The following is a 24457-nucleotide window of genomic DNA, read 5'->3' on the forward strand; positions in this document are numbered from 1 at the left end:
TGTGGGAACAGACAGAGCCCTGTCAGGGCATACAAGCCACGAGGCTTTGATTAAACTTGATTGAGAAAGGAGGCCAAGAGTTAAGACATTTGTGCCCAGAGCACTCAAGACTACCAGGTTCCTCCTGCTGATTCCCTGCCTCTCAGAGCCTCTGAATCACAAGTCTTAGAATGATCCCAGCCTCTACTTCCGGTGCAGCAGCTTGCAGAGCCAGCCTTTGCCCTGCAGCTGTCCCCTGATTGTTTGCTCAGCTGTGTGGAGAACTCTGCCTGGCCAGAAAAGCCTGTTACTGTGTCCTCCAAAGTTGTGAAGTGACTATGGAAGAGCAGATACCGGTGAGAGCTGTTTCAGTGTGTAGATAGTATGAGGTATTTCTAGACTGTTCTCCTTGGTGGTTACAGCCACTTCTCAGCCAGGCTACAGTTTACCTAGTTTACAGCTTATGGGCATGGTACCTGCTGTGGAGGGGACAGGGTGGAGCTGTGTGATGGCCTGTCAGTCCAGTAGGCAGACACAGTGGTAAAGAACACAAGAACATGCCACTGCTTCATAGCCTGGAAGTGTTATATATGGCGTAGGCCTCAGGTGAGATGAGTACAGAGGAGACAGCTCTCCTCAGAGTCGTCTTCTAAACCTTCCTAAAAATGTGTTTTGTTTAAGCATACAGGATCTAGGTATCTTGTGACATGTGAACCTAGCCTTTATCCAGGGTACCTGGGGCCGTCCTCTGCCACTTGAACTCTTCTTACTTGTCCTAGACAGAAGGGTGGACCGTAGGGTGGCTCTCTCAGCTTATCTTCTAGTGCAGGCACCACTGAAAAGAGTGAGAGTGCTGTTGGAGGCGTCATGTTCCAGCCAGGCAGAGGCCAAGGACCTGTAAAATGTACTGGTCAGGCTCTGCATTGTTCCTGTTTCCCATTTCCCTTCATCCTACCACCGTGCTCATTCTCTTCCCCTTCTCTAGTGTGGTTCCACTGAGTTGTGTGGAAGGGTACGACTCAGGCTTCTGGTGAGACAGTCAGTTCCTGGTGACATGGCTGATGTCATTCTCACGTTCCCTTTCTGTTTCACTGTGCTTTAGATAACCTGTGCCTAACCCACTCTCCCTTCCTCACCCATCCTTCTGGAGCTCTGAGTTGGAACTTCGTTTTCAGACTTGAGCTCCTGGAGTTTCCAAACCAGACACAGAGGTGGAGGGACCACTATGAAGGATGGAAACACAGTTGCCCAGGCTCCACGGAGGTAATCTGTGAGGTCCTGCCAGCTCCCAGGCACAGGACCTGAAGGGCAGAGGAGACAAGTGAGTGTAGGCTCTTTTTGTGTCCATGGATGGTTATAGTCTCTGGGCTGCAGCTGTGGAGCTGGCTCAGCAGGAAAGGAGGTCCAGCAGGCACCTGATACCAGAGCCTGTCTGTGTACAGGCTTGGTGCATGCTTGCCCTTCCCCTCTCCCTGTGTGGATGTGTGCATTCACTCATGCAGCATAAGCACATACACTCAACATGACTCTTTATCCCTCAGGAGACCCTCCAGCGCTTACTAAGGCCTTTCTCTTCCTGTGGTGCACTTTCTCACTAGAATGGGTGTAGAGGGCTCTGGTCAGGACTTCTTCCTGAGCTGTCCTCCCTCCCTGGAATGAGTGTCCCATCACTTGTTCCAAGGTGCCTTATGCGATGGGACTCTTTTCTGCCTGATGGCAGGCATCAGGCTAGGGGTGGGGGGAAATGGGATGCTCATTTAGCTATGGTGTGCTGTCAACCCGATTTGTCCAAATTGGTACCTTGGCCAAGCTGCTCTTGGAAGCTTGCAAGCCAAGGTGATGAATAGGAAATGAATAGGAAACTAACAGAAATAAACCAATGAGAGAGAGCTGACACCTAACTCAAAGAGATGGTGGCTTTTTTATTTTTATTTTTTTAATTTCCTTTGCCTGTTGGTGGGACTTTAGTAAAGGCAAGGATGAATGGTGAGATCCTGCATGGCAGTGATTTCTCAATCTGTGCTCCAGAAGGTGTGTGAGGTAAGATCTGTGGGCCCTCAGCCCTGGCATATGATGGTAGCTTCCTGCCTCCCTTTAAATTGTTAAAATCTCCCCCACCCCACCCCACCCCCACCCCCTGTAACAAGGAATCATGAGCTCATGTCACTTCTGTCTCTTTCCTGAGGGGGGGTGAGGATAAGAAAACTCAAATTGAAGTTGTAACTTCCCTTTGGCAGGATAGGCCTCCAGGCTACACTCAGGGCCCACATCTGAAAAGTGCCCAGGGCTGGAAAGGGCACGCCCAGGCTGCCCCTCCTGCCAGGCAACAAACCCCATAGGATGTAAGCTAGCTTATTTGGTTTTGGTTTTTTTCTTTTAAAGCAAATCTTCTAATTATTTCTTTCTTTCTTTCTTTCTTTCTTTCTTTCTTTCTTTCTTTCTTTCTTTTTTATGTACATTGGTATTCTGAGTGTATGTATATATCTGTGTGGGAGTGTCAGATCTCCTGGAACAGGAGTTACAGACAGTTGTGAGTTGCCATTTGGGTTCTGGGAATTAAACCTGGGTCCTCTGGTAGAGTAGCCAGTAAACTGCTGAGCCATCTCTACAACCCCCTTGTTTTGTTTTTCAAGACAGGATCTCACCATGTAACCCTGGTTGTCCTGTAACCCATTCTGTAAATCAGGCTGGGCTTTAATTCAGAAACTCCCCTGCCTCTGCCTCCTGAGTGTTGGGATTAAAGGCATGCAACATCACTACTCAGCATGAGCTACTAGCTCTTACCTGAAGATTCACACAGCTCTCAGTAAGAGACTTGTCAGCAGTGAGGGACCTGTGGATAGCTTTGCTTTGAACACCTTGAGTTCTGACTGGGTGAGTGACTAGGTCAATTGGTTTGGTTTTAAATTTTTCTTTCCATAGGGTTTATTAGAAGTCAGACCTATGTGAAGAAAACCACTCCCACTTCAGCTGCCAATCCAGTGGGGTGTTTAATTGTTGGTGTTACAAGTCACAGAAACAGTTTTTAGATGAAAGAGAAGATGGAGTGCTTCTTTTGTAAACTTGTTTACAATAAATTTTCACATCTTATTACATGAAAAAAAAAAAAAAAAGAAAGAAACCATCACTTTCGTTGTCACTGCTTGTGTGTCCTCTGGAATTAAAATAGCTCAGTGGGTTAATAAACCTTCCATTGCCTCCTGGCCTCTGTGGGGTCAAAATGTGTAAGGAAAGAAACCAAACACAGTCTAGCCATCTTCACTGATTGGAGTCTAAGCCAGTTTCCTCCCTGGGTATTGTGCTGCGTTGGGGCATGAGAGAGCTGGACATCGCACACGCTTGTCCTTGAGGCCAGAACTAGGCAGAGCCAGTTGTGGGCACTCCTCACAAGGTGTGGCCTGGCTGCTCTTTGCTGTCTTTGAAATCCTGGGAATCGTTCATATCAGTATTTATCTCAGCTTAGACCTTGTAATTCCCACATTGACCTGCTAAGAACTAAGGCCAAAGCAGAGACTGGGGTGGAGTTTGAGGTACAGCAGCTATGGAATAACATTTAAGGTAACTGTTAGTACCTGGTTGGATTTCAAGGATAAGAATAGTGGCCATTGTAGACTGGAGGAAGCTGAGGTAAATGTAACAGACAGCCCTCCAACCCACATCTACCGTTGTCCACCTCAGGCTTAGGGTCCCCGCATGTGCCCCAGGTGATTTCTCCATGCAGAGATGAGGCAGTGCTAAAAGACTCCAAGGGAGCTCTGTCTTTTCACTACAGCTTAACAGCTGAGGTGGACTTTGCCCTTCTCCTCTGAAGTCCTGCCAGCCATCTTCCCAGTTCCCATTGTAGGCAGATGCCCTCTAAACCTTCACCAGCAAGCGTGGTCTCCTGGTCCTCCCTGGGCCCACACTCTATCTTGCTTTGACCCTTTACTAACTTGTCCCAGGGCACCAGCAGAACGGTGATATAGTAGCTCCCCAGGATCCCCTCAGCCTCTGAGTCAGCTGTGCTTACCATGAGGAAATGCTTCCAAGCAACAGAAAGGAAGTTTCTCCCCTGCTAGTGTGCTGGGATGGAAACTCTATCTCCACTGGAATCCAGGAGTAGAAGAGAAAGACAAACAAACTCAGAGCATCCACCCTGGTTCAGGCCCTCCCTTTCCCCAGAGATTCCCCCTCCCACCCCAGCTTCTGGGATGAGTTCTTGCCGTCAGCCTGCCCAGACTGTCACACACATTCCAGGGTTCACGTTCATAAACACAGTCTGTGGACAACAGTGCCAGCACCTCCCACCTGCAAGGGAGCAGCTCTTCCCAAAGACGGGGTACTCCAGCTGTCGACTTTCACCAGGGCTGTTGCCCATCATCTCCAAGAATAAACTCCAGCTAGTGGCTGCGTGGATCTGAATCATCTGGGAGATTCCAAAGGAGGGGAGTGACTGCCCAGGACAGACAAGCAGGCTATATAAGTTCCCCAGAGTTGGGCTCCACACAGATCTCCTCCTGCGGCTACTGCCTGCCAGAGAGTTACCTCCAGAGAGCTTGTGTGGCATCTACCATGTCTGAGGTAAGAAGACCCAGTGGGGCCCAGCTGGTACCAAGGAAGTTGGGAGGGCTGGACACTAACTAATACTGCACTTTGAAGTGAAAGCCAAACCTAAACAAGAGGCCATGCGTCCCTGCCAGGCTGCTCCCACAGAGGACACCCTGGGTCCTACCAGGCTCTGGTGAATGGCCTTGGTTTTCCAGGGCCCGGGCTGTGCAGGGTTGGGGATGGGGGAGTACTTGTAGTACCGTGTAAGTGTAGGAGAGAGCTGACTGATGGCTTGGTATATCAGTTATGTCTACAGTTGTAATCTGGAGGAAGGATGGGGGCTGTACCTATAGGTCACAGCTCTGTGTCTCTATTTCACTAGCAGGGTGTATCTGCGCACGCCCATGTTTCCCTGGGAGCGAAGCCCAGGCTGAGGGAGGGAATCCCTGCACCTGCCTGCAGGGCTTAAGGAGGAATAAAGTGTCAGCCTCACAGGCGCCTGGGGGGGGGTGGTAAGCACTGGCTTTCTCAGCTCTACTGGGACAAGCAGAACAGCAAGGTTGCCCTTGCTGCCTGCTCTGTGGCTGTCTACCTCATCTCCTTCCCAAACACAATAATAGAATCAGTGTTTTTGTCTTGGGAAAAGGGTAACAGTGTATGGGACTCTTTGCCACCAGTGAACTGGTCTTAGAACTCATTAGATTCCCTAGGGCTCCTCAGTCTTGAAGTCCATCCTTTTCCACCTTTGCCCCTTATGCCCAGTCCTGACAAAACACCAGTGTGAGCATGGGTGGCTGCCACCCCAAGGTCAGATGTGCAAGTCAGACCAAGAGGGCAGAGGATTCGCAGGGGCTGGGAAAGGAGTAAACTTTGAATTGGCTGAGTTCGGTGATCTGGGAAGAAGGAACCGCTGTCAAAGTTGGCAGGGGTGGGGGTCCTGTCTTCATTTCAAGGCAGTGAATTGTAAGGCTCTGGCCTGTCCAAGGTTGGCGCTCCTGAAGCCCCCATCAAGAAGAAACGCCCCCCTGTGAAGGAAGAAGACCTGAAAGGGGCCCGAGGGAACCTGGCCAAGAACCAGGAGATCAAGTCTAAGACATACCAGGTCATGCGGGACTGTGGTGAGTATACTCCAGGCACGTGGGAGGGTTGGAGACATAAGCACCCCACCCCAGTGGTAGGTGAGAGATGTTGAGGGTTTCTGGGCATAGGCAGGGCTGCACCCAAACGGGAAAACCTTTGAGAAAACCAGTTTCGGTCCCTGATGCCACCTCCTTCATCTCTTGCCTACAGAGCAAGCCGGCTCAGCTGCCCCATCTGTATTCAGCCGCAACCGCACAGGTGCTGAGACAGTCTTTGAGAAGCCCAAAGACGGACCTGCCAAGAGTGTCTTTGGCTGAGAAGTACACCTGGACACAGGAGCCTTTCCCACAAACTTTTTTTTTTTTTTTTTTAATGCTGGAAGATGCCTTTCCCCTGCTATCTCTGGAACCATCATGACTCCCCACAGCCTTCGCCCTTCTTTACCAGCATCCTGGAAAAGCCAATAAAGAGAATGCCCAAGTTGTTCCAACCTTGGAAAGGTGTCTTGGTCAGCGCCCACGGCCACTAACTGGAGAGGAAAAGAGGAAAGTATGGGGATATAACATCTTCAGTGCCCTTCCTGGGCTCTGAGGAGGGCCAGGGAATAATGTGAGTGCTTTCAGGACCACTGAGGCATACTAGAAAGAGCTGGTATGGACCTTCTGATGGCTGTAGACTTGCCTATTCTTTCTAATTGTTTCAGGCTGGAGAGATGAGGCCATAGCTAAGAGTACTTGCTCTTCGTTTAGAAGACCCTGGTTAAGTTCCTAGTATCTACATGGTGGCTCACAACCATTTAACTCTGTCACCCTTTTCTGACCTCTGCGGGCGTTGTATACATGTGGTACACCTGTAGTCAAAGTATTCATATACCTAAAATAAAAATGAATTTTAAACCTAACCCTTGGTTTCCTATCATTTACAACAGGAGAGTTGAGTTGATGCCAATTGTGTAAAGCAGGTCCCAGTGGCACTGCTCAGAGTGAAGTCATTGAAGGCCAAGCTCCCCTGCCTGCCACAGAAACCACTGACAGGTTTCCAAGGTCCACAAAGCCCATTGCCCGCGCACCTTTGCCCATGCTGCTTCTTGACTATGTCTGCATATCAAAGTGAAAACTAGGTCTGGTTCCTCTGGCCTGTGGCAGTGTGTTTCCTGATCTTTCCCACCCGCCACGCCCTGCCCCTAGCATGTTGTCTGGGGCAGGTAGATCGAACGCCAGGTTCCTAGCTGTGTTCAATCTGCCTCTTCAGACCTGTGTCCTGCGTGTGCTGTGTCAGGTTGAGGAAACTCAAAGCCTGCCCAGCTGGGACGGCAAGAACAGGCAGGCTAACAGTGGCTCCTGGGGGCAGACTGGCAGGGCTTGGCTCGTGGATGACCCCTGCTGGAAGCTCTTCTTGTCCTTTGGACGGAGAGAGCATTTCTCACATTCTTAGCCAGCTTGACCTTCTCATACAACTCAGGCTCCAGGCTGGGCCTGTGCTCTGGGTCCCAGAGGAGAGGACCTTCTGTGGGGACAGAGTCTGTAGTTGCTCAATGGACCTCTTATTAATGTTATTCCCAGAAGAGCTGTGTCCCCTGGGTCGCCCCAGTCCCATCCAGAGCCAAGAGGGTGAGCAGGTGCACGGAAGTGGGGCCTCTGACCATAGCCTTGCAGGAAGAGGGAAGCAACAGAAATTGTTCCAAAGTCTGTGATGCCCAGTGCTAGGTCCAGATGCCACTATTAAGGTAAACTGCACTTGTAGACAACATACTAGCAGCTGGCCACACTTTCAGGTCCATAGACTCGGGAGTGACCCTTCCAGAGCCACCAGAGAACATCAACTCTAACTGCATCAAATACCCAATATTTGTTCACTTTATCACACTATTTGTTATTTAAAAAACAAAACAACTACTTTATGGGCAAGGGAGAGACATGCATCCTCCACTCCCCACTCTTCAGGCATGCCCACCTAGTTAATAAGACCCTGTCTGGAAGCATCTAGGGTATTTCCCCAACTTCTTAGGGAAGCCTGTTTCCTCCAAAGCTAGGCTCATGGGGAGCACACTGGCCTCACCCTACAAAGTTTGGTGGGTGGGTGAGTATGGTGTGATCCCTGGAAGTCTAGACCCCGCAGATGGGGTGTGAATAACAAGCTCCAGCCTGAGCATGCTTTTCCTGGGGGATGCCCTGCTGTCAGCAGAGTTTACTGAACATAGGTCATTTGTCTCCTTATCTGAGGCCTCTGGGATTTTTGGCTTAGAAACCCCCATTTCCCAGAACTTGCGCCAGCAGGGGCAGGCCGGGCAGTGAGTTACCGATTTATAATCCACCTGCCCTCAGGTTCAGAAGCAGCGTGGCAGGCAACCAGAGGCAAATGAAGAGCCCGGCCCCTGCCCACATGTGGAGCATTGTGCTAGTCTTGCCCTCACTGCTGGCTGTGTTTCACACCACCACTGCTGAGAAGGTAGCAGTACCCAGACGTGCCTCTGTGTATTCTTGTGTCTGTGTGGTGTGTGCTGGGGAATGAGTGAACACATCTGGGCAGTTGTGGTGTGCCTTTGAGTATGCAAGTAATTAAGTAGGTGTGTGTGCAGGTTAGTGTGTGTGCAAAGACACGGTGCTGACTAGCCACCAGGCACCTTACCAGAGATCCTTACAGGTTCTCTGTAATAGAAGGAATGATGATGCTATTCTTGCCGTTTTATAGACAAAGGAGTGGAGCCGATTGCCCCTGAGGCTGACAGAAGAGCCGAGCAGGTCAGAATGTGGCAGCTCTTCTGTTCTAGATGAATGACCTCTGGGAATTATTTATATGTTCTATCTATCAGTTTCCTCATCTGAAAGAGTGGTAATATAGCCTGCTCGGCTGTGCTGGCTAGTTAGTAATCAAGCCCATAATATCTGGGAAGCATTCAGTACCATGCATGGTACAGAGCCGACGTTTGACCTGGACGCAGGCCATGCCATCCCTTGGTGCTAAACTGGGAAAGGTAGCCGCGAGTATCTGAACGTTTCCATGTGCACAGCATAGCACGTGGAGCAGGTAGAGGAACGTGTGGCTGTGTAGTGTACATATCCTTTCTCAAGGAATTGCTGGCCTCGGGGCAGAGTGCATGTGGTGAGTAGTACCCTGTGGAGGGGTTGGGGCAGAGGGGCCGTCGCAGGGAAAATAGGCAAAGAAGATTTTCACTCCTGAGAGACCTGATCCTCCATAGGTTCTCACAGCTCCCGTGACAGATAGATGGGAGTGTGACAGGGATGTTGTCCCATTTTCACGGAGGCCAGAATTTAAAAAATAAAAAATAAAAAAATCAAAGAATTTTGTCCACTGCCCTCTTACTAGGCACAGCTCAGCCTGCACACAGGGGTGCTGGCTCCAGGCTCCTCCCCTCTGCCCAGATGAGAAATGTGATCTCTCTAGGCTGGGACTGTTACCTCTGTGTGCTTGCTGTTTCCCATTGAGACTCTGTAGGCCTGCTCCATGATGCTGTTTTGTGGGGGATGAGGTCTACAGCTGCCTCTGACTTCATTCACATGTGAAATGCTTGATGAGGTTTAGCCTGAGGCCTAGACAGTATCTGGGTCAGATCAAGGTTGGAGGTTGATCTAGAGCCAGAGTCAAAACCCTACTCTTGAAGAACTGGGGGTTGTCAGTTAAACAACCCAACCCTCTTCCCTTTCCCTTGTCCAGAATGGCATCGATATCTACAGCCTCATAGTAGAGTCCAGGGTCTCCTCCCGATTTGCCCATACTGTTGTTACCAGCCGGGTGGTGAACAGAGCCGATGCTGTTCAAGAGACTACCTTCAAAGTAGACCTACCCAAGAAAGCCTTCATCGCCAACTTCTGCATGTAGGTGTCTCCCTGCTTCTTCACAACCCAGTCCTGCAACTCCACCTCCCCTGGCCTTCAGACAAGTTGTTCCAGAAGCTGGCCACTGGGGCACTGCTCCACCTGCCTGGCTCAGGGGAACAAGGATGTTACCAGACCCAGGGATAGCTCTGTCCCTCCTGTCATCTGGCTTCCTCACTAAGTACTGCTAGGTGGCAAACCAAGAACCGCAGCATCTTGGAGTTTTTGCCTTTGAGAAATACAAGCCTAGGGCAGCTCTAGGCCCAAGCTAGGCACAGGAAGTCACCAAACTCAGATTTCAGCTGAAGAAATATAAAACCTAAGTCCTGGGGTCCTCTTTGTCACTGCAAATTTTATCACTGTCTACTCTGCCTCCTCAGGAGATGCCAGGGTTTCTGTGGACTCTGAGCTGGCAGTAGTCCTCACCTGTCCTCAACCTTCCTTCCCACCCCTGCCCTGATCTATTTTGCAATGTTTGTTAAACTTGACAAAAGTCCATGCCTCCTGGAGAGGCAGGCATCAAAGGCAGGCTGCTCCCAGTAGGGGAGCATTTAGGGGTGGAGGAGAGCACTGGCTAGGGAGGGTATTGCAGGGGTAAGGCTAGGTTCCCTGTGTTGGTCCTCCCTTTCTCCCCATCCTCCTTGACCCCAGAAAAGTTTCTGTTTGCTGACCCTGGAGCTCAGGCCAGCGGCCGCAGATCTTTCTACTGCACTACTGCACGAGGCAGAAATGCAGGGCGTGTTTCCCTGTTCCCTGCCCTGGCCAAAGAGCTACTGGAGAAGGGATGAACTTTCTCCAGGAAAGTCTGGAAAGGAAGATGCCTGTTCTGTGTATTCAGCTAGGTCCTCTCTCCTCTCCCTTCTCTGCACACTTCCACCTTCTCACACCCCTCCCAGAACGAGCAGGTGTCCATTTATTGGTCCCTGTTCACCCCAGAAGGAGCTCCTTGGAACAGCCATTGAATGTGAAGAGAAATGGCCTTGGTAGTTCCTTCTCAGCCTTGAAAAATAGCTGCTGGAAACTTGCCCACATGCCCAGGAGGTTTGAGGGAGAAGCTGCAGAGAATAAGGTCTCAGCCTTCAGCCCCGTGTCTCCCTCCTGCTCAAGTCTGGCCAGCTGAGGCAGATGCAGAGCCGAGTACAGAACAACTTAGTACTCTCTGGGTTTTGCTATGATTGGCTGGTGCTTCAGAAAAGTTCAGAAGGGTCATGGGGCAGTTTGGAATGTGGACTGATTTTAGCTCAGTCCCTCCTCCTCTATAATCTTCTGCTCTGTCCCTACAGTAAAAGCTCATGTGCACTAACACTATGCATGTTTCAGGGCCTCTCCCAGTGTCTTACATAGGGTCTTCTACACAGTAGATGCATGATAAATGGCATTGACCTTGGGTAAAGAAGGGAGTCATATCTAGAAGCTCACCAAATTCTAGAAAGGCCCTTCTAAAAAAGTTCTCAGCTGTTCTTTTCCCTACCTAGGAGCATCGATGGCACGGCCTATCCAGGGATTGTCAAAGAGAAGGCTGAAGCCCAGGAGCAGTACAATGCAGCCGTGGGCCGGGGAGAGAGTGCTGGCCTGGTCAAGTGAGCCCATGGGGAAGGGTGCATATAGGTAGAGCTAGCCCTACCTTGGCCGTTAGCCTCGCTCCCCTCCAGCTGCTCTCCCCTACCTGACCCTATAGGTTCTGGTTGTTCTTATTCCCCAGGACCTCAGGGAGACATACAGAGCAGTTTGAAGTGTCAGTCAATGTGGCTCCTGGTGCCAAGGTTACCTTTGAGCTGGTATACCAGGAACTACTCAGAAGGCGACTAGGAATGTACGAGCATCTCCTCAAAGTGAAGCCTCAGCAGCCGGTCAAGCACCTTCAGGTACCCAGCACTGCATCTTCCAGGAAGCCCCCTAGATATCTCTAAGGCAGCCTCTCCTTGCTGCCTAGCTTCCTGGGAACACAGCCCACCTCATGGCTTCTCTGGTGACCCGTCTCTCACTTCCAGATGGACATCTACATCTTTGAGCCTCAGGGTATCAGCATCCTAGAGACAGAGAGCTCCTTCATGACCCCGGAGCTGGCGGAAGCCCTTACTACCTCACAAAACAAGACCAGGGTGAGCATGCTATAACCACCAAGTGAGGACGCCCCAGGGCCACTCTTTAGTGCAGCCTAGATTCCCATAACCCAGAACAGTTGGAAGCTCCCTGGGCTGGAGAGGCTTCTGAGATCTGTGCCCATGCCACTACCAAGAAGACAGGACAGTAAGACCTAGAGATGGTCAGTGAGCCCTAATAGGAACGTGGGGTCTATGGGGGACAAACATGGAGAGCAAACTGATGGGAATGTCCTTGATAGAGATAAGTGGATTGCACTGAGCCCAGATGCTTGCATGTCCCCAGAAAGTGGATTCATACACACAGGCCTGCACACACATACCAAATGGAAGCAGTCACCTTTCAACTCAGAATGAAAGTTCTCTCGAATTTTTACCCATGACTGCATATGGAATCAGATTTCTCTGAGTACACACAGAGGGGTTTGCTGGCATGGCCTCAGTGTTCCTTACAACTTCAGCTTTGATTGTTTCTCCAGGCACATATCCGGTTCAAGCCGACACTTTCCCAGCAGCAAAAGTCTCAAAATGAGCAGGACACAGCACTGGATGGGGACTTCATTGTCCGCTATGATGTGGACCGGTCTGTCTCTGGGGGCTCTATTCAGGTGGGTGGACTCCAAGCAAGAGCAGTGAAGCCTCGAAGTCTGCTTTGCCTTCATATGTCTAAGCATGAGTATTCTGGGAAAGGGGAATGACAGCCCCTTCTTCGTACTGTGCACCAGGGCTCAACTCAGACAGAAAATAGGCAGTTTGTTCCATTGTAGTGACCTAGAATGTTATTCCCTTTCTGTAGTCAGAAAAGGTTTGTCTCTGCAGAGAGCTACACTTTGGAGTTTCTCTCTTTGTATTTGCTGCCCAGAGGCACATATTTCAGTCTTAACATGCAAGTCCAACAGCTGTGTTCATCATTTGTGCTTCCCCTTCATCCCCTGTTTCCCCAGTGTTCCCTCTTCATGGATAGTGGGCTCATTACATCTGTTAGTATAGACTGCCTCAAACAGTAAAACAGGACCGAGTTTTAGGAGTTCTAGGGCTGCGTGTGAACAGGGAAGTCTTCTGTTAGCAAGAGGCTGAGCTTCAAAATATGGTGAGGATTTGGGAGATATAAGCAGCTGGGATGGAGAGGGATCATGGAAGGAGAACGCAGGAACCAGGAATTTGGGTGAGTAGGCCTGACAGAAGTTGTGCAGGGCCTAAGTTCTGATCATCTGAGTGTGGACTCACTATGATTACAGATTGCATCCGGCTACTTTGTGCACCACTTTGCTCCGGAGGACCTTCCTACAATTCCCAAGAATGTGGTCTTTGTCATTGATACAAGTGGATCCATGATAGGCAGGAAAATAGAACAGGTAGGTCTCCCAGACCCTGAAACCAGCAGCACCTGGTTCTGTTCCAACATCATGAGTCAGGACTTCCTGAAGCCAAGTTTGGCCCAAAGCGTATACTTTGATCCTACCCAAGATCCCAGGATAATAGCCCAAGGATCATGCACCTTTAGGGAGCTTCTCTGAGACACCTGCCTTGTCTTCTCTCCCCCTCACTAGACCCGACAAGCCCTAGTCAAGATCTTGAATGACCTCAGCCCTGAAGACCAGTTCAACCTCATTGTGTTCAGTGAGAAAGCAATCCAATGGAAGCTATCGCTGGTGCGGGCCTCAAAGGACAACTTAGGAAAGGCTGTGGCCTATGCTTCCAAGATCCAGGCTCGTGGTGGTGAGTATTTCTGCATCTCAGGAGGCTGGGGACTTCCATGGTCACTGGCTAGGATCAACCCTGAGTATGTGTCCTTCAGGGACCAACATCAATGATGCGATGCTGATGGCTGTGATGCTTCTGGATAGTAGCAACCAGGCTGAGCTGCTGCCCTCAAATAGCGCCTCCCTCATCATCCTGCTCACAGACGGTGACCCCACTGTGGGTGAGGATACTGTGGCCATTCTGGGGCATGCCAGACCTGGAGAAAGGCTGGAACTGCTTCCGGGCTGGCTATGACACTTTGGGCAGGGAGAGGGAGAATTGTCAACACCCCTGAAGTTCCAGAAATATCCATTCTTTCTCAACCTATTCCCAAATTCATGAGTCTAGGGGAGACCAATCCCACGAATATCCAGAAGAATGTACAGGAAGCTGTCGACACCAAGTACAGCGTCTTCTGCCTGGGATTCGGCTTTGATGTGAACTATCCTTTCCTGGAGAAGCTAGCGCTGGACAATGGTGGCCTAGCCCGGCGCATCTATGAGGACTCGGACTCGGCGCTGCAGCTCCAGGTACCAGCTTGATCCAAGGTGAATGCGATCGGGCAGACCCCGTTTGTCTGGCCTTGGTGACATCCTCCCCTGCCACCCTGTAGGACTTCTACCACGAAGTAGCCAACCCGCTGCTATTAAGGGTAGCCTTTGAATACCCCAGTAACGCTGTGGAGGACGTCACGCGGGACAGCTTCCAACACCACTTTAAGGGCTCAGAGATGGTGGTGGCAGGGAAGCTGAAGGACCAGGGCCCTGATGTCCTTTCAGCCAAAGTCAAGGGGCAGGCGGTAAGTATGGCTGGGTCATCCTGGAGTGAAGGGGCAGCTGGGGCAGCCTGGGGCAGCCTCTATATTCGCAGCCAGGGGTCCTGGGCTCAAGTCCCAGTAGTACCAAATTCCAGCTGACTGACCTCGACTCAAAGGGCCCTATTCCTCAGGTATTCCTGAGGGAAGCCAGCCTGGGCTGCATCGATCCCTGGTAGAGATTGATGCATGGATCAACATGGTGCTGTCATGAGAACTTAGCACATAGGAACTGATCGCTTGGTCTGCCTTACTGCCGCCTGACTCTTCCGTGCATAAGCTGGCAGCAGGTGTTCCTCCCCTGTAGCCAATATTCCCTCTGTCCTAAGCCTTTAGGGGGTGGGTAGACAGAGAGAGCTGCTGCCATTTCACAGCTGAGAGTCTTCAGGTTGAGGGATAAAGCATTTGTAAATACAGGCAACCCTCCTTACCCTTCTGGGACAGACAACTTGTACAGAACTGGAGTGAGAGCCTACAATGTTCCAGAAAGCACATATCCAGGGCTTCAGGATACGTATCTGGAGCCCCACTAAGACCTGGGCTCAGAATGGGATCCCTGTAGGAAGTCTACTAAGTAGGAGGGGGCAGAACACACAAGGAAGGGAGGGAGGGAGGGCTGTTAGGCTCAGATGCCAGCAGGGCACCTTGGCTGCAAGAGAATGCAGTGGGTATGAGAGGCCTAGGGCCTGAGATACAGCCAAGGAGTCTGAGATACAGCCAAGGAGTAGGACTGTTCCTGAAAACTGCTGCCAGACAATCTGTCTTCAAACCAAGTGCCATCACCTCCCATGGGTGACAGGTGAGGGAATTACTTAAACTCCTTGTGCCTCAGTCTCCTCTTGATTACAAACATGGCTCACTCATGTGCCTGATTCATGGAACTACTGTGGAATACTTTCTAGCCCCATGTAAACACAAGCATCACTCAGACTTCTAAGGGACCGGAGTGCGTATACTTCGTTTTTAGTACTGGAAGTTGAACCTACGGCCGGAAGCAAATATTCCATCACTAAGCAACACCCCCAGTCCTCTTTTTATTTTTTTATTTTGTGACAAGAACTTGTTAAGTTTCCCAAGATGACCTTGAACTTACTCTGTAGTCCAGAAGGCCTTGAGTTTTTTTATCAGCCTCCCAAATAGCTAGAATTATAGGCGTGTGCCACTGGACTCAGTTCTTGGATGAGCCCAAGAAAACAATATAGTCAAAATTCATTTAGGGAAAAACATCAAATAAATGGCTTTACTGTATAGATAGGGAGAAACTCTTGCCTGTGGCCTTCATGTACCAAAGCTTTGGCAAGTGAGGTCCTGGGTAAGCGGTGGAAGAGGGCATAAGATCGTACAGGGCCTCTTAGCTGCCCTTCTGATGAAGGAGGCGTGGGGTATCTTTGCCCCATTTCCCAGGCTGCCATCTGGGATAACCTAAGACCATAACCACCTTTTCCCCTGGGAAGAAAGCAACCGGACCATCATCCCACGGTGGCCAGCCCCAGCAGAGGCTGTGGAGCAGACAGCTTGTTGGGGGTTCTGAAGTTCTAGTCCCAGCTTCCCAGCTCTACTGCTAACTACCAGGGAAGGCTCTTCCTTCCCTTTCTCTTCCTTTCCCCCATGTCTGCGGGAGGGAAACTCTTTCTGCTCTACATTGTGTCTGAGACCTCCTCCTTCTGCACTGGCCTGGAAGGTGTTGTCCCTTCTTATGAAAGGTTGGCTGACCGAAGCTCTTGGCTACACAGCTGTCTTGCTATATCTGGACAGCTGCTAACATTCGTCCCCACCACCGGCTTACCATGGAGGATCTGTGGAGACTCCTTACCCTCGAACTCCCTTCCTACCTCCACAGTACTCAAAAGGAATGTAGCCCTCATGGTGGCCCAGTGCTCTGACCTGCCCCAGTTCCAGGAAAGGTGCTAATGAGGAGCTCTGAAGGCTGGGCAGGTGTAGGCATCAGGCCCTCACTGCTCTCACCTGGACTGGTGCCTCTTTCCAGCATCGGCAAAACATCACTTTCCAAATGGAGGCCAGCGTAGCGCCCAAAGAAGAGGAGTTTCAGAGCCCCGAGTACATCTTTCACAACTTTATGGAGAGACTCTGGGCATTACTGACCATACAGCAACAGCTGGAACAGATGTGAGTGACCCTGACCCTCGCAGGCCACTGCAGTGGGTTTCCTATCATATCAATAAGCCTTTCGGTGGTGGGGCAGGCACAGCTGGCACAGGCTATCTACCATAGGAAGTGAGATGTTATGTCCAAAATCCACATTCTCCCAAGGGGACTCCCAGGAGAGGCCAGGGAGAGGGAACATTCTGGGATACTCAGAGACCTCCTGAGCTCTTTACGTCTTCAACCCACAGGGTTTCAGCATCGAATGCTGAATTAAAGGATCTTGAGGCCCAAGCCCTGAACATGTCACTCAGATACAATTTTGTCACTCCTCTCACATACATGGTGGTCACCAAACCGGAAGGCCAAGAACAACTTCAACTTGCTGGGAAGCCTATGGAAGTTGGTGAGTGTAGGGCTGGGATTCAGCCTCCTCGTCAGCAAAGCTCCACCGCTTCCAACCAAGTGCTCACCACTGCCATGGTAGATTCCAGCAGCCCCAGGGAGACCCATCTCTGTTCCCTAAGGCCGAAACTAAGGACAGGCCCCGCAGCCCCCTACACTCACTGCATACACCCTTATGGCCTGGGAATGGGGAAAACAAGCTTAAACATAAGCATCTGAAATTGGCAAAAACACCCTGATGATACCTGCCTCTCCCCCTTTCTGTTTTGTTTGTTTGTTCATTCGTTCATTTGTCTTTCTTTTTATACAGGTAATGGACAAAGTCATTTCTCTTTAGGAGGTAAGAGCCTCAGAGCTCAAAGGCCACCCTATGTAGGGTCCACCAGCATGTTGAGGGCCACATTTCCCCCTGCTGCTGGGAACTGGTGTCACCTGGCCAAACACACCGCTGAACTTAGTCACTCACTCAATAACTAGCTACCCCGAGACCTTGACCTGGACTCCAGGTACATAGTCACCATCCAGCTGGAGCTCCAGAGAGCTGGCTCCAAGGAGTAAACCCAAATCTCACTGTCTTCCAGCTCACAGCCCTCTTTTAAAGTCTACTTCCAGAGGATCTGTATCTCCCACACAAAAAGGTAACAATGGAAGAAGGGTGGGAAAAATGGAGATTGTAGAACTGTGGCAGGATTTGGACTGGGCTCTGCACTTGGCTGTGGGAGGATGGTGCCTAGCTTTGTTCACTGGGTTGGTAAAAGGCCTGTGACTCAAGATTAGGTGTGTTTAATTAGGAGTTGGCTGTCTAGAATCTTACTTGACCCAGAGAAAGGGATTCAGTAATCAGGGTAATATATATAAGGGCACTGCCCCGGGGAAGGATTGCCTAGCCAGGGGAGGAGTTCCACCAGTGTCTGTCTCCTGACTAGGGAAGGCTCTCCAGAAGAAAACAGGAGCTACACACCCTATCTACATCCTATTGCTGCCATGAAACCCTAGTCCTGGCTGTGGGGACCTAGGACATTCCTGGGAGAAACTGTTCATGTCAATACTTTTAGTATCTAGATTCCGTAAGCGTCCTGGACTCAGGGGTGCTTACGTTACACTTACACAACAAGCTCCTCCTCCTGGACTTCCTGGGCCTCCTGGGCCACCTGGTGATCTTCACGTTACTCCTGGCCTTTCCAGCGTGCTGCACACCTGGGGAAGGATGATAGACCAGCCGTCCTTATGTGAGCCCTTTCTGACCCACAGTGGTTTCCTTCCTTCCTAGCTCAATGACTCTGACCCAGAGAGGGAGGGAAAGCAGCAGGCACAGGCTGGGCAAGGACATCTGCAAAGAACGCAGGTGGCCTAGGCCTAGCTGGGGCCCTGTCCTAAGGCAGAGCCAGGAGCCAGGGGCTGGGGATAAGAACACTATATCATGGGGCTGCCCTCACTTTTCTGTCTCTCAACCTCCCTTCTCTTCAGCAGCTTGTTTCCTGGCTATTGCTATGTCCCCAGATTGCCAGTCCACAAGTCTTGACAGAGTAGCCTCTCCTGTGAACTCTGGGCCCCAAGAGAACTCCTACTAGGCTCTTGGCCCAACCATGGCCAATCCTTTCCTTCTCGAGGCACCTCTTCCCCTACCAGCTATTGGACACCAGGCCTCCCTCCTTCAGAGCAGGACTTTGCACATATCCTCTGTTTGCTGAGGACCCAGTCCTCATGCTCCTCATGATGGAAAAGGAAGTCATCCTCATTTTTAGAGTCAGCTGTGGTCCCTTGTACCATCTCATTCCCAATCTGAACTCAGACTCAGTCAGGACCCATCTCCCTGAAATTTCCCCTGCCCCTCTAGGCCCAAGCTTGGTGGGCAGTAGGGAAAGGGTAAGGGGCCCTGCAGGTGCAGAAGGCCCTTCATCCTGACTGCCTCTCCCTTTCTGACCAATGTTCCTGTGCTCACACTTACGTCAGCATCAAGCGCTCCCATCCTCCCAAGTCAAGCTGTGTTACCAAGCGTGGAGAAGAAAGATGAAGGTACGAGGGTTAGTGATGCAGCTAGTAACAGACCATTTGCCCAGAGCACATGAGTCCCCAGCCCCAGAAACAAACAAAACTCGTAAAGATACCCAAGCCAGAGCTCCCACAGTAGCTCCTGAGAAGGGAGAGCCCTGGCGGTAAGGGAGAGTCCTGGGTCTCTGTAGCCTGTTACCTGGTATTCTACATGTTAAAGTGGAAAGAAGTAGCCCCAAGCATAGTCACCCACCTCTCCATCCACAATGCCCTCTTCCCCAGAGATGGGCTGCCTAAGCCTAGCATTCTTCCTTCTTTTAGAAAGCACCATGCCAGAGGAACCCACACACCCAGGTAAGCATTGCTCCCAGTCTCCCTCCCCACCTTTGCCCCCTAGACTTCTCTTCCTGACCCAGGAACTATGTACTGGCTACTTCAGGCCACTCCCAGGCTCCTTCCATCATCTTGCCACTTCCTGGATCCAGTGTGGACCAGCTCTGTGTGGATATCACACGTTCTGGGACGTCCATGAAGCTGCTCATAGACCCTGGTCAGGGTAAGAGATGTTTCCCATATATCTGCATAAAAACCTAGACCTCTTTCATATGACCTGCCCCAGCCACAGCAATATACTCATCATGGGCAAATGTCCTGTGCACCAAAAAGGCCCTCCCTCCCATAGCCACCCACAGGCTTTCACTGGAAACCCCACAGAACCCACACACAATTTCCAGAGCTGAGAGGGGTCAGGGAGCTGTACAGGGTTGCTCACAGTTGTCAGATGAGCCCAGAGAAGGGTAAGGGTGCTACAGGTAGAAGAGATAGAGCTGAGGAACAGAAGGCCCCTATGTCTCTGTGGGCCACTAGTAGGATGGAGGAGGGGGATGGTTGGAGAAGCAGATGTTCTTTCCAGACTCTACTCACTAATCCTGGAATGGCCTCACTGGTCAAGCTGAAGTGTCTAGGCAGACAAAGGGATGTACAGTACTCAGGGATGTTCATGCTGAGCTATGAAAAACTCTGGGACAGCCACAACACCCTCATTCCTCTCAGAACCACGTGCTCTCCTGCTTCATCACTCAGGCCCAGGTGCCTGTCTATTCTCTGAAGCAGGGACTTTATACCTAACCATCAGCCATGCAGCAAATTCAGGACCAAGGCACACTGCAGGGGATGGATGAATGCTTCCACACTTTAAATAAGGTCACCCTTCCTCTTCACAAAAGTCTATCAGGGCAGCCATCAACAGGATTTGAGGTCCAATTTGAAGTCCGGAATACTGGGAAACTAAAGCTTGAGTGGAGAGATCATAAGAACTAGACCTGAGCCAGGCATGATGTCGTACAGGTTTAATCCCAGCACTGAGGAAACAGAAGCAGGCTGCTCTCTGTGAGTTTGAGGCCAGCCTGGTCTATATAATGAGTTTCCAGGCCAGCCTGGCCTACCAGGTGAGATCTTGTTTCAAAAAATGAGGAGAAGGAGAAGCAGGCTTGAAGTGGAAGCATTGCTGAGCAGAGGGACCCTTCTGGGGACCCAGTTCTAGAAAGGACATAGTCAGGGAAGACCCCACATTGAAGCTGTTGCTCAGAATCGACTTTGAAATCTCCCATCTGGCCTCCTTAGGGCTGCAGGTGATTGGTAAGTATGAGAACGCAGGGTTCTCATGGATCGAAGTGACCATCCAGAAGCCTCACCTGCAGGTTCACGCAACCCCGGAACGCGTGGTGGTGACCCGGGGCCGAAAAAACTCAGAGTACAAGTGGAGGGGGACACTGTACTCTGTGTTGCCTGGGTAAGTCCAGGGTGGGGTCCTAGGTGTGTGGCCTCTCAAGATGTGCTGTGAAGTTAGTGATGACATTGGGGGGGGGGGGCAAGGTTACAGGTGAAGTGGTTGGTTAGGAGTCACCTGAAGTGTGCTGCACCCCTGCTAGGACAGGTCCATTGTAATGTCCTGCAACTCTAGAGGCATCATCCTGGGATCTGGACCTCATCACTAACCCGGGTCACTAGTCCATGTAGAGGTGGTGCAGTTTGGAGCATGAGCCACATAGCCCTTCTGTCTTCGTTCCCTTACTAATCAGTAGACTCCTCCAGATTCCGAGTCAGAGGCCTAAGGGACCCTCGGACAGATGGACTTGGGGGAACACGGTATAGTGTCTCCTACATGTACTGAGGCATGACTCCAGGGCCTATGAATGTTCCTCTTGCTGCAGTGTGTGACTGTTCTAGTAGCTGTAATATGCACCTGGGAGGAACAAGGGAAGAAGGGTGATTTGGGCCAGAGTTTTCCAGCCATGGTCATTTAGTCCTATTGTTTCTGGGTCTGGGCATGGTGGGATAGATCATCACGGTGGGAAGTAGGGGGAACAAGCATTGTGGCTCCCCTCATGGCAGCCAAGAGGTGGAGACAGCAAGGGGCCACATGCCTGCCTAGCAAATGTTTTCCTGCTTTTTTGTGCTATCTGGGCCTAATATCCCCCTGATGTCTGGAAATGCCTTTATAGACGCATTCGAAAATATGATTTTGTAATCTCCTAAGTCTTTCACAGTCCAATCAAATTGACATTAAGCTTAATCATCAACTTGTATGAAGCTTTGGCAAGGAGAGAGCAGTTTGGCCACAGGTTGGGAAGCTGCAGGGAATGGAGGCAGGTGATGACTCTGGGAAGTGTGACTATCCACTGTAAGATTTTTGGGGACAGCTCTCTAGCTCTGCAAGTCATAGGTAGCTGAAGCCCTTTTGCTTTTTTCTTCTGGGTTATTCCATAGCCTATCTTTTTTCAGACAAAGGGTCCTATCCATTGCTATCTTGCCAAGCCGTTAGCAGGGCCTTGCTTACATTTGACAAATAAGAATATACACAGGAAATCCTGGGGGCTCATCTGAAGTCCTTCCAGTGTCATAGAAGATGTAGTTCCTTATCAAGGTAGGCACAGTGGCACCTTTAATCTCAATGTTAAAGAGGAATGGCAGATTCTTCTTCCACTTGATGGGGCAGAATGAGAAAACACCTCCCCTGCGGATGTTAAAATGTATTGTTTAACAGCAATAAGCTAGAAATGTGGCACCAGCTATAAAAACATACATGTACTAGACTTTCCTGCTGTTGTGAGCAGAAACCCACAGGAAACATCTTAAGAGAGAGGGAGGATTTATTCTGTCCACATGAGAAGTTTCAGTCTATCATGGCAGGAGGGCATGGCAGAGCAGAGAGTGCCTGCAAGAAAGACCTTTCCTTTCCCTTTCTCCCTTTTATTCTACCCAAGCCTCAATTTGTGGGATATTTTTCAGGACAGGTCTTCCCCCTTCATTTAACTTCCAGAAGTATAGACACATCCAGAGAGAAGTTTTTCTAATATTCCAGGTGCTTCTTAGTCTGGTTATATTGACAATGACTGTTATCCATCACCCCCCAAAAATTGTATAAGATTCATTCATGAGAAACCAATTTTAAAACCAGAGGAAAGGAATTATTATTCTCTTATAAACAGTGCAAGGAAATTGGACATCATTAAGCTCGCTTTAGTGCTATCTTGCCAGTGAGGAAACTGCCTAAGGCTACACAATGACTCCCTGGTCAAGAAGAGAGTCCCCAACTTAGCTGCCACTTTGGCATCACCTACTGAGACTCCACGCAGGTGTCTGTGCCTTCCTGTTCAGGGTATGGTGTTTCTCTGCAGCTTGAAGATAACCATGGACAAAATGGGACTCCTACTGATCAGTGGCCCAGACAGAGTAACCATTGGTCTCTTGTCCATGGATGACCCTCACAAGGGAGTGATGCTCCTGTTGAGTAACACCCAATACTTCTCCAACTACACCAAAGGGGACCTCGGTATGCCGCTTGCCCTTAGAAACCGCCTGTGACTGGGCACAGGCCGTGCCTCTCACTTCTTCCCACCTGCCTCACTGTCTTTATCCCTTACTACCCTTTTACCTCAGGTCGCTTTTACAAGGATATCACCTGGGATCCACCAGTTGGGGCAGAGGGTACAAAGCGGACACTCAGAGTTGACGGAATCCACTACACCGCTACCAAGTAACTACACAACTGGGCCACTGAGCCTGACTCTGGTGGGGGTAGGGATTAGGAGGGTGAGAGCTGGGATCTACAGAACCACACTCCTGTCCTTGCTTGGGAACTAAAAACAGATGAAAGAACGATTCCCCCACAAAGGATGGTAAGCTGGGACGCTGGGTTGTGGGTGGTAGCATGGTTATGTTGTCTCTTCCCCAACTTCCAAAGTCCTGGGCTTAGAAGACTTCTCATATCAAGTCACTTGAATAATCCTGTGGGCAACTGGGCCTTCCTGACCCATGTCAGAGGGAATTCTGATGGAATTTGAGACTCCCTGCCTCCCATGTTCCTGTCTACAACCTTCTCCCATTGCTTTCATCTTACCCGAGATTTGTTGGCCATCTATCTATTTTTTCTACCTGTTTTTCTGTTGTCTTCCTACCCCAGAGAGCTCAAGTTGAAATACCAAGAAGGATCCCTAGGAGCAGAGATTTCCTGCTGGACAGTGAAGATATAGCACTGTAAGGATCAGTGCTCCCTGCCATCTGTCATTGTATGCAGAAGGATGGCACTCTATGCCAACCAGGCCACCTGTGAAGCCTAGATCTTCCACTGTTACAAATAAAGAAGGATGGTGTGAACCCGGGGAGTTGGTGTCATGATTCCATAAGGCCAGTCCTGGGGGACTTAGGGTCCCAACCTGAATATTCTGTCTCATACAACATTAGACTCTTTCAAAACTGGCCCTCAATATCCTGGGGCCAGGGAAGCCCATAGAAAGTTTTCAGCCTCATCTTTGCCTTTGTCACAAGAATCTAAAACCAATCATTGAAACCGTCAGTGTAGCACCAAGCGAGGGGCCCCAGAACTAAAGCATGCTCTCCAGAGAAAACGGGGTTCTGGCTACATTATGGTTGCCTGGACCATGAAAACTAGCTTTGACTCAAAAAAAGTAAACTGGCTTGGAAAGTTGTGTGACTTTTTTTTTTTTCTTGAAGAGATGTGAATGAATGTTGAGAGTATTCTTTTCATCCCAGAGAGGGCATCTATGGCAGATCAAAGAAAGGATTCCACGCTAGTCCAGTTGGTAAGTCAACGTGTTTATTGAGTACCTACAGGATATGGATGAGGGGTTACTTACAAGAGTGTGAGTGGCTCAGAGACAACTGTACCCATCATGGAAGATGACTCTTGGAGTTTGGCAGCTGGAAGGCTGCTCTCGAAGAGGCCCAGAGTTCAGGTCCCAGAATCTCCCCCACCAAAGGAAAGTCAGAAGGGGCTGAAGAGATGGCTTAGCAGTTAAGAGCATTGACTGCTCTTCCAAAGGTCTGTAGCTTCCAGACAGATATTGTAAGGAGAATAGAACTGTGAGTATTTGAATAAAAGAGCCAAGCAGTAGGAGAGCAAAATGAGACACCAAAACAGAGGAAGCTGCAGAAGCAGCTGACCACAATTCTTCGCTTTAAACTTATTAGCCAGGAAAACACACGAATTGGACTAGCCCACTTGCTCGGTTGGGAAAGCAGACCAGACTGCCAGAACAGTACCTGTGCCAGCCTTTGAGCAGTAGGGGGTGTTAGTTAGTCTTTCTGTACGAGTGATCCATCAGGCCAATGGGTGAGCTTCTGGCAGGCTTGCCCTCGTGTAAGAACACCATTCACTGTTGCTCCTCCAGCCAGCCTCCTTGGCAGAGGTCCTCATGCCAGACCATTAGACAAGAAAGCAGCCCAGAGTTGGGGGACTTGCTCTCTGGCTACTAACAGGTGAGCCTGCCTGGCTCAAGTTCACCCTTCTAGGACCCAACCAGCTGGGCCGGCCCAAGGGTCAGTGCAACAGCTGTGGCATCACAGTTGACTGC

At 50.3% G+C, this 24457-nt stretch overlaps 2 protein-coding genes across 4 annotated transcripts; both read left to right on the top strand.

The window, feature by feature from the left end:
* The first annotated feature begins 3088 nt into the window (after positions 1 to 3088).
* On the top strand, positions 3089 to 6487 carry Mustn1 (musculoskeletal, embryonic nuclear protein 1). Its single transcript, XM_021635216.2, has 3 exons — positions 3089 to 4539; positions 5492 to 5624; positions 5797 to 6487. The coding sequence occupies exons 1-3, from the start codon at positions 4531 to 4533 to the stop codon at positions 5901 to 5903; spliced, it is 249 nt and encodes an 82-aa protein (XP_021490891.1). The 5' UTR covers positions 3089 to 4530; the 3' UTR covers positions 5904 to 6487.
* A 1394-nt stretch (positions 6488 to 7881) lies between these two features.
* Itih4 (inter-alpha-trypsin inhibitor heavy chain 4) lies at positions 7882 to 23240 on the top strand. Of its 3 annotated transcripts, none has more exons than XM_021635210.2 (23): positions 7882 to 8034; positions 9262 to 9422; positions 10898 to 11002; positions 11125 to 11287; positions 11414 to 11524; positions 12004 to 12132; positions 12763 to 12879; positions 13075 to 13243; positions 13323 to 13448; positions 13616 to 13797; positions 13881 to 14066; positions 16069 to 16208; positions 16436 to 16590; positions 16900 to 16929; positions 17171 to 17227; positions 17645 to 17818; positions 18543 to 18605; positions 18903 to 18935; positions 19021 to 19137; positions 20205 to 20373; positions 22262 to 22416; positions 22524 to 22620; positions 23047 to 23240. In XM_021635210.2, the coding sequence occupies exons 1-23, from the start codon at positions 7945 to 7947 to the stop codon at positions 23114 to 23116; spliced, it is 2799 nt and encodes a 932-aa protein (XP_021490885.1). In that variant the 5' UTR covers positions 7882 to 7944; the 3' UTR covers positions 23117 to 23240. The 3 variants fall into 3 exon arrangements, with proteins under 3 accessions (XP_021490885.1, XP_021490886.1, XP_060246783.1); XM_021635211.2 differs by having other exon boundaries at positions 17705 to 17818; XM_060390800.1 differs by lacking the exon at positions 17645 to 17818.
* The last annotated feature ends 1217 nt before the right edge of the window (positions 23241 to 24457 follow it).

The sequence above is a fragment of the Meriones unguiculatus genome, chromosome 9 (genome assembly GCF_030254825.1).
Source record: "Meriones unguiculatus strain TT.TT164.6M chromosome 9, Bangor_MerUng_6.1, whole genome shotgun sequence".
In the NCBI taxonomy this organism is placed as follows: domain Eukaryota; kingdom Metazoa; phylum Chordata; class Mammalia; order Rodentia; family Muridae; genus Meriones; species Meriones unguiculatus.

Bases quoted from the DNA above. Each gene is read 5' to 3' on its own strand.
- Itih4 (XM_021635210.2), top strand. From the start codon at position 7,945: ATGAAGAGCCCGGCCCCTGCCCACATGTGGAGCATTGTGCTAGTCTTG. The intron at 9,423-10,897 runs GTAGGTGTCTCC...TTCCCTACCTAG, and splicing joins TTCATCGCCAACTTCTGCAT to GAGCATCGATGGCACGGCCT. The intron at 17,228-17,644 runs GTAACAATGGAA...CAATACTTTTAG, and splicing joins TGTATCTCCCACACAAAAAG to TATCTAGATTCCGTAAGCGT.
- Mustn1 (XM_021635216.2), top strand. The intron at 5,625-5,796 runs GTGAGTATACTC...TCTTGCCTACAG, and splicing joins CCAGGTCATGCGGGACTGTG to AGCAAGCCGGCTCAGCTGCC.